At 38.2% G+C, this 9966-nt stretch overlaps 1 protein-coding gene across 1 annotated transcript in view; it reads right to left on the bottom strand.

The window, feature by feature from the left end:
• Positions 1-4000: 4000 nt before the first annotated feature.
• METTL9 (methyltransferase 9, His-X-His N1(pi)-histidine) overlaps positions 4001-9966 on the bottom strand; it is a 34566-nt gene continuing 28600 nt past the window's right edge. The window contains exon 5 of the mRNA XM_072418940.1: positions 4001-4183. Within this exon, the coding sequence (XP_072275041.1) occupies positions 4092-4183 (92 nt within the window). The 3' untranslated portion in view covers positions 4001-4091. The remainder of the gene's footprint in view (positions 4184-9966) is intronic.

Genomic DNA, 9966 nt, shown 5'->3' with positions numbered 1-9966 from the left:
GCCGTCAATTGCCCATGCCTGGCCTAGGCAGTCGCTTGCCTGCAACTCTAGGGGGTAATTTTTTGGAAACAGTGAACTTGACATTTACTGAAACATTTCCTGGTGGAGAATCAATTACTGTAATTAAAACAGATGGACCTGGAAAACTCTCCACCAGGAAATGGTTCAGTGAATGTAAGATTCACTGCTTTAAAACCAAACTCTTTTTTTGGCATACTTGGAATTTAATAATGCTACTTTAAATTTTTACTGATTGATCAGCTTTAAATGGTACCATGGTCCCATTTCTTTTATATTAGTCTATGCTTCAATTGTTTTCTCCTAGGGGCTGTGTTTTTTTTATCTTCACAACTAAAACTTAAAAGCAGGTTAATTGTCTTGTCCCCATACAGTCCTTGTATTGTGAATGCATGCGTGTCTGGAACAGCAGATTGTAAATGGCAGGCACTGGAGTGAATGGGTCCTTGTATTCTGCTAACCATTGCACACATTCATTCTGTATATCGGAGCTAAAAAAAACAGGAATAACTATTCTTAGATCTATAAATAAATAATAAAATTATATAAATATAAAATATATATTTTTGATCATTTGTAACAATATACACATAGAGCAAACGTCAGGTGAATGTCGTGTGTCAGGATGCTTCTCTTTCAGCAAAGGTTTTGTAACACATGTAATGCATTTTTGTAACCCGGGAGTTTGCAGTCCTGGGGAACTAACTAAAGAGTTGCAATTATTTTGCACTGACACCTAAAAAAGTCTTATTATCACAAAACTAAATGTATGCACTAGAATGGTATCATATATTAAATCTGTATTATAAAACATATCACTGCTTCTGTTTTGCCCTAGCTTGTGTCTCTTTGCTGATTTATTAGACTGGTATTACAGTGCTATAGAACCATAAATTATAATACCTTGTATGTTATATTTAAATCAACAACTGATTCCAAAATCATGCACCTAGAGAGCATTACAACTCTGTAATAGAAGAATGAGCAAGCTGGATCAAGAGTGTGCATCCCCTGCACATGGCGCACCCGTGCGTGCATCTCCATATGTGCTACTTGCATGGGTAAAAAAAAAGTTTTAATAATGAAGTTATAAATTTGCTGTTTTGAAAAGTGGAAATTGTGTCTAAGCATTTGTTTTTAATTCATCCTGAAAATTAAAAAGTCACTTCTGGGTATGTGACTTCTGGCTTAAGCAGTGGCATTCCTGTGTCTACAGCCTCATAGTTGTATATCTGCAGAGTGAGATCTCAGGTACTGTTGCCTCTGACTGGAGTCTCAGGAGATTTGGTGGTCACTACTGTGCTGCTCACTGCTCCCCTTGCTGGAGGCTCTGATAGTATATAGTATATATATACATTTATAATATATTAGTATAGTATATTATAATCATATAATATAATAGTATAGTATAATATAATAATATAGTATAATAGTATAGTATAATATATTAATATAGTATATTAGTATAGTATATATAGTATAATATAATAATATAGTATGTTTGTATAGTATAATATATTAATATAGTATATTAGTATAGTATATTTTAATATTATAGTATAATTGTATAGTATAATATAATAGTATAGTATAATATAATAATATAGTATAATAGTATAAAGAAGCAAAGCTCTTGCTCTACCAAGATGGCCACCTTCACACAAAGACAATGCAGAACAAGGAATGGAAAGTTAGCGGTAAGAAAAATATTAGTGCAGGAAATCCAATGACAATAAAGTTTTGCCTGTTTTTTGGGGAGAGGACACAGCCAATAGGGTTTAGTTCCTCTGTAATAGGTGTTTATTGCCCTCACAAATCTTGCCAGACAAACCCTGCTGGAAATGTGTGTCAGAGTATTATAGTAGTATTATAATTGTATCCAGCAGCAGAGTATTATATTTTTTGTGCTTTCAGTGTTAGCTTTTACTGTGCTACCCTAAGGACTTATCAGCTTGCTCAGAAAAATGAGATGCTACAGAATATTCTCTAATTTATTATTTTTGTTTCAATAAGTTTTTGTTAAAGAAAGAAAAAATAAAATTACAAATCCGGTGCAATGCAATTATAATACATTTTCAGCAAAAAGATATTCTCTAATTTTTTAGGGAAATTATCTGGAAAACAATAAAGTGTTTAAATACATTGGACCTGATTTTAAGATGTAGAGGCAAGTCTGTAAGACAATAAATGAAAATAAAGGATTAACATTACTCACACATAGGGCCTGATTTAATAATGCTCTCCAAGGCTGGAGAAGATAGACTATCATGGGAGAACCTGGTTGATCCAGTAAACCTGGAATAGATCTAGTCCACAACTGAAAACATTTGCCAAAAAAAGCACAAGATTTTAAGAAATACATTCCAGGTTTGCTGGAAAACCCATGGTAGTTTATCTATCTTCTCCAGTCTAAGAACTTTAATAAATTAAGCCTATAAGGTTCATCTGCCCATAACCACAAACCAGGCAATAACTACACTGGCTATGTAAACTCAATTCCTCTGAGAATAATTTGCATTCATAAACCACATGAGCCATAAATTCAGCTTTGGGCAGCTTAGAATGCTCAATGATAATAAAAGTGGATAATAAATTAGTAAAATGTGGCTAACGGCATTGCACTGTTATCAAAAGGTCATTCGTTACCAAGCTAATATTTCAGATTCTGGGAAATGCCAATAAATTGGATCAAAGCAAACATGCCCTAGAAATTACAGCGAGACTTTTAGTGTTATCGTTGAACATTTATGTATTTAATGTACAGAAAATGCAGCAGGTAAGGTAAAGAAATTGGGTGGGGTATCAGGAACAGCATTCATTTAAAAATAAAATAAAATATTCCCCCTCCTATTGTGTGTTACTTCCCCATCTCCTAGATTGTAAGCTCTTCTGGTCAGGGTCCTCTACTCCTGTGTCATTGTCTGTATCTTTTGCAACCCCTATTTAATGTACAGCGCTGCGTAATATGTTGGCGCTATATCAGTCCTGTTTAATAATAATATTAATAATGGAAAGTAACCACAATACATAACTTACCTGTCCCGCACAGTTTGTAGTTCCTGGAACAGCGGAGTATTCTGTACACAGCAGCAGCAGAACATTTCTCTGTCTCTGGAATAAGGTCAGTGGCGTCAGCAGCAAAGGAGCATAATATGGGCCGAGGGAGTTTTTTGTGGGATCTGATTACAGCCTCACCATGAAGCTGAATGACACAGGTGTGATTGTAGCTGCACTGAACATTCACTGGTTACTTTGCTAGTACTATATCTATATACCGTTTTCTTTTAGTATTGTGCTTCATATAAAACAATACTTGTAGTATCAAAGTAACAAAGGTTAAGCATATGGAAATCCAAAACTTTCATAAATGGGGTAGAGCAGGGGTGTCAAACTCAAATACAAAGAGGGCCGAAACTAAAAACTTAGACAAAGTCGGGGGCCAAACTTGAAAAAATGAGGAAGTTTACTTCTTCATAAAACAAACCCCTCTACACACACTTTGGGGTTGAAAAGACTATTTTCTATCAATCTATGCAGGCTGTGTGTTCATCCTCTCACATGACAAGTTTGTCTGACACTAAATATTACACTATGCAGTCTCTAATGGATTGGAACAAACACAATGCCCCTGGTAGTCAGGCACCATGTGATCATTGCCTAGGCTTTGTGTCACATGATGGGTGTACAGGAATAATGTCTAGGTATTGCATGTATTGAAATTGATGATGTGAGGTGGTAACACGGGCAGGCGGGCCAGATGTAGTTCATTTTTGGATTTCCTTCGGGGGCCAAAAAAAGACAGTGAGGGCCAGATTTGGCCTGTGGGCCAGAGTTTTTACACCCCTGGGGTGGAGCTTTTGTCAGATTTTTTATAAAGTAATGTAAAAAGAGTAGTAGCCCAAAAAGCATAAATAATGTAAAATACTAAGTTGCCAAGCCTTATGTGTAAATAACATATAAAGAAGGAAGAAACAAAAGAACGGTAGTTTAAAAGATTTTGTATTGAAAGTTTTTAGACTATACAGAGCTCAACTAAGCATGATAACAAGAATACAAAACCAATGCATGCAATCTTATCTCAATATAGACATAATGCAAAAAAGTTTTTCTCTGCTTACTGACGCGTTTCGCTGTAATTCTTCTTCTGGGGAGAGTGGAACGCATACTGTACACAGATAATGAAAACAGATAATTTAGAATAATAATCATAACACAAATACCCAATACATCATTGAATACCATAAATTGTGTATACCCAGATGCAAAGAAGCACCTAAATATTAGATATTAAATATGAGAACAAACTCAGACAGAGAAATGGTATATATATTAATAAATCATTTGGGATGCATAATAAACAATGGTATAATATGATAGTTCAAAATCCTAAGCCTATACACTTATTTAATATATTTGAGATGCAAGGCTGGTGCTGGTGCCCCGTTCCCTTTTTTACATAAGTCAGTGAGAGAAATGGGGAAATTCACCCTGATAAGAATTATGTTTTTTTACATATATGCTGATATTTAGGTTCAAGTATAAAGTGTGAAGTATAAACTGTCATGAGAGTATAATGGAGGCTGCCATTGCTAATCTCTAAATGGCTGTCGTGCTTAGATTTAGTTCTTTGCCATTCGCTGTGTCCTGTGACGAGTGTAGAGACAATGGGCCTGATTTATTAAAGCTCTCCAAGGCTGGAGAGAATATCAGTGAACCTGGGTGATCCAGCAAACCTGGAAAGGATTTCTTCAAAGTTATTTGCTATTTCCTGGACCAGATCCATTCCAGGTTTGCTGGATCACCTAGGTTCACTGATAAAAGTGTATTCCCTCCAGCCTTGGAGAGCTCTAATAAATCAGGCCCAATAAATCCAGCACCCTGCTTACTGCATGCTTCTTCTAACTCAGCAAGAGGAAGACCTATGGGCCACAATGTGGCGAGATGGACTCCATCTCTCAGTGACAGAACCCCTTTGTCATAGGGACCACCCTCGGTGATAAACTGATTCCCTTTGTGATAGACCTTCCGCAGTGAAGACCACACTTCAGTGTAGACAACACCCCCATGGCTGGACCCTATAACAGACTCCCCCTCAGTGCATCCCCCACCCCCAGTGTAGACTTCCATCTTAGTTCAAACTCCCCCAACAATAAAAGACCCCGCTTTGCCTGGTGACAGTCTCCCAACTCCTCCAGTTTAGTCTCCTTGTTTAGTTACAGCTTCAATAAAAGACCCCGTCCACAATGACAGGGCCCACCTCCAGCAACAGACCCCACCTTCATTGACAGACCCCACCCCCTAGTGACAGTCTCCCAATCCAGTGAGAGGCCTCCTTGTGTAGTGACAGCTTCAATAAAAGACCCAGCCCCCAATGACAGGCCACACCTCCAGCAACAGACCCCACATCCAGTGACAGACCCCACCCCCTAGTGACAGACCCCACCCCCTTCAGATGAATTTTATTATAAAAGACCCCGCTTTGCCTGGTGACAGTCTCCCAACTCCTCCAGTTTAGTCTCCTTGTTTAGTTACAGCTTCAATAAAAGACCCCGTCCACAATGACAGGGCCCACCTCCAGCAACAGACCCCACCTTCATTGACAGACCCCACCCCCTAGTGACAGTCTCCCAATCCAGTGAGAGGCCTCCTTGTGTAGTGACAGCTTCAATAAAAGACCCAGCCCCCAATGACAGGCCACACCTCCAGCAACAGACCCCACATCCAGTGACAGACCCCACCCCCTAGTGACAGACCCCACCCCCTTCAGATGAATTTTATTAAGTGATTTTTGTAGCTTTATAGATAACATATCCCTACTAAACTAAATACAATCAAAAAGATGAGCTAACCAAACAAAACAAGAAAGGGTTGCTTTTCTTATACCGTATACAATGTCACACGAATATTAGCACTATCAGGATCTCCCAAGGTCCCAACGCGTCCCGCCCTTAGGCTTCCTCAGAGTACGATTAAGATCAAAAATACTGTTGATGGTAACAAGTAGACATCAAAATTCAGCAAATGGATCTAAATTGGATAGTTATTTTTTTTTACATCTGGAGGATTCAATATAACATAATAGCACTTATACTTATATTTCACGTTTACATGAGATAGTTGACCCCTCCTGAAATCCACTTCTTGCAATTTCTCATCTGTATAAAGTTATTTCAGGAGGTGTAGGGCCATTTCAGGCCTGTGGTGAGCGAGGTCATTAGAACATTTCCACCATGGTGCAGCTCCCAGGTGCACAATTAACATCCAGCTGAACCCAGTTTCATTTGCTAATGTTCTTGTATAGGGAGAATCAATAAAGCTTTAATGTAAAGATAACAGACCCTTGATCCAGGGAACATCTGATTGCCTCATTTTCCCCTGTTGGAGCAAATTGTAGCAGGGTTTTTTTGCCTTCCTCTGGATCAACTATGTCCTATAGGGTTTTCTATCTGGGATATGTTTATTTCCATAGTGGTTGTACTTGGTGGACTTATGTCTTTTTTCATCCTGCCTTACTATTTAATATGATGAACCGCTAAACAAAATGGCCAGATCTGAAGAAGTATGAATATTCTACAGGTTACAACCGGCTATATTATCATCAAGAAAACATCAAGCATTTATTGGACCGAATCAATAAACTCTGCATGCTTTGGATCATAAACTTCGATTTTTCTATGATGAACTGAATTCTATGTCAGCAGGATTTCTCTGATGATTCTCATTACGAAGGTGAATATGAGGTTTGTGTGTGACACATAGAGCCTCATTAAAAGATGTTCTCTCTGTGTCTGCACATAGAATAATACCATCTGTTCAGAGTGATGCACTGCAGCGTAATATCCAATTAAGTTATTTTGTGTGTTTTGGTAAAGACTCCTCCAAGTCAAAACTTTAGACCGCCAACCATAGTTGATCTTCAGGTACAAATTTCTCTTGCAGGGCCCCCTGCTGGTACAATCAGGTATTGTCAAACATATGAATCATAATTGTTCTCTGTTATTGATGGGAAGCCAACTTTCATTACTGATAAATCTCACATATATTCTTCAGTAACATTTAGCCAGCACAAATTGTCCCATTGATGTTCATAGATTGCGGTATTATTATTAACTAATAAAAGGAATGGAGGAGCTCAGCTATGAGGAGAGATTAGCTGAACTGAATCTATTCTCCCTTGAGAAGAGACGTATAAGGGGACCTACCTACCCCATGCACAGCCTTTCCACCTTCCTACCTCATACACAGCCTTCCTACCTACCTACCCCATACACAGCCTTTGCACCTACCTACCCCATACACAGCTTTCCCACCTACCTACCCCATACACAGCTTTCCCACCTCTCCTCTTCTGCTGCCTCTCTTGTAGTTCTCCTCATTGGCTTCCATTTCACCTTAGCATCAAATCCCTTCACAGTTCTTGTGCCACTTACCTTTATGACCTGGTAATAAAATACTCCCCTAGCCGCTCTCTCTGCTCCCTCCTTCTGCTCATTCAAAAGAGTGCTCAAAACCCAACGCTTCAATCTCACCTACCCGTCTTCTTATGTCTCCTAAACCCTCACTACTTACCCACCACTACATATCTCCCTTACTATTGTGTGATACTTCCCCACCTCCTACACTGTAAGCTCTTCTGGCCAGGGTCCTCTCCTCCTCCTGTGTCAGTCTGTATCTGTCTGTTTTTTGCAACCCCTATTTAATGTACAGTGCTGTGTTATATGTTGGTGCTATATAAATCCAGTTTATTAATAATATTAAATATTAATAAAACTTTAAACCCCACATTGACTTTGCCACTTCCTCTGATCTGACTTTGTGTAAACTAATAATACTTTGAATATCTATATATTCTAATAGAGATTAACAAAGGCAAGTTGGAAATCCAGCCTTGGTGACAATGATGGATATAGTGGAGAAGTTAGTGTTCCCATGTACAGAAAGTGTTATTTGCAGGATTATGAGATCAAGGTAAAGGAGAAGAAATGGTACAGCCAGTACATCTAAGAATTGGTGAACGATATATAAAAATGTTGTTACCTAAAAATGAAATGTATTAGTAGTACATATTATACTTCTTTATTAGTCAGGTCTGATGTACTAGGTAGGTATGAAATGTTGGATAATATTATAGAGCCTTCTTTCCAATCAGCACGGGCAGAGCACTGTGTGCAGATAGAACATTGCTTATAAAATGCAATTGTCGGAGTATTCCCACATCGGCATCTCCCATAAAAGTTACCATTTTTGTATCTCGGTTCTGTTGATCTCATAAAGCCTCATTGCTGTCATTTCTTACCTTGCTATAGCATTTGCTTCATGGTAGAATGTGCAATGAGCTTCAACACATCTGCCTATAGCCTCCAACCAGAAGTACATGGTGACAAGTCGGGGAGCAATTGGGAGACAAGGGCAAACCATTGTCACATCATAACAGCGCATGAACAAGGACATTCATTGAAGGATCAACAAGTGTCATTTATTAAGGATTTTAAAAAATAAAATGAAATTACATTAACATATAAATACTTTTATTCATTTTTTTATTACATTATATTTTATACATTTTTTATTAGATAAATACAAACAGCCCACTTATAGTTATTACTTATTTCTTAGCTGCATTCAGCTTCAAGGTAAGGATAAACGTTGTTGTATTTGTATTTGTATTTGTATGTTAGTGCATATAATCATTTTTATTATCCCCAATATATTATTTCTGTACAAATTGAAAGTGCTTGGCATCTGGAAACAGGACACAGGACTGGTGTTCACTGGCAGCTACATTGAATATTAAAAGCAAAACAAAAAAAACACAATAAATCCTCCAGCTACTCCAAAAACAAAAAAACAAAAAAAGAATTATTATTATCCTTTGGTATGTTGCAGCACCTCCTAGTGTTTAACATTGAATGTTACATTCCTTCTATTCAAACAAAGTTAACAGATATCAAAACTCTCCAAACAATGTAATATATTACAGTTTATTACAAGTACAGAAAAGTTCCTCTTGATCTTGCTAGAAATCTTCTGTCCTAACGCAATGAACTCAAATCTCAAACAACATTATCTGCCTTTCTAGTGATTGGCTGAAAACTACAAAACCAGCCTAGATTGACAACACAACTACCATAATCAATGTATAGTGGGCAAGCATTGAGAGCTGGAGGAGTGCGTTGCAACACTGGATCACCTTGAGAGGGGTCTCCTACTCACTGAGCAGGCAGGTATTGGCTTAGATGTGGAGGGTGGAGAAGTTAGTCAGGATGTGCATGTAGGGAGTTGGGTTAATGTAACTAGAGGGAGTGGTAGGGGCCCCAGAAAAGGAAGGCCAGCCCTGGGTTAGAGCACCCCAACATGTTTGCAAAGTTATGTGAAGATGTGCAGGTGGCAGACCCAGTGGTGGCAACTCTAGATTCCCACCTACCTACCCCATACACAGCCTTCCCACCTACCTACCCCATACACAGCCTTCCCACCTACCTACCCCATACACAGCTTTCACACCTACCTACCCCATACACAGCCTTCCCACCTACCTACCCCATCGACCCCATATTCCCACATCGACGTCTCCCATAAAAGTTACCATTGTTGTATCTCGGTTCTGTTGATCTCATGAAGCCTCATTGCTGTCATTTCTTACCTTGCTATAGCATTTGCTTCATGGTAGATTGTGCAATGAGCTTCAATACATCTGCTTATAGCCTCCACCAGAAGTACATGGTGACAAGCCGGGGAGCAATTGGGAGACAAGGGCAAACCATTGTCACATTATAACAGCGCATGAACAAGGACATTCATTGAAGGATCACCAAGTATCATTTAATAAGGATTTTAAAAAATAAAATGAAATTACATTTACATATAAATACTTTTATTCATTTTTTATTAAATTAAATAGTATTACATTTTTTATTAGATATATACAAACAGCCCACTTATAGTTAT

Source organism: Pyxicephalus adspersus, chromosome 7 (assembly GCF_032062135.1).
Source record: "Pyxicephalus adspersus chromosome 7, UCB_Pads_2.0, whole genome shotgun sequence".
In the NCBI taxonomy this organism is placed as follows: domain Eukaryota; kingdom Metazoa; phylum Chordata; class Amphibia; order Anura; family Pyxicephalidae; genus Pyxicephalus; species Pyxicephalus adspersus.
This window is presented reverse-complemented; position numbering and strand designations above follow the sequence as displayed.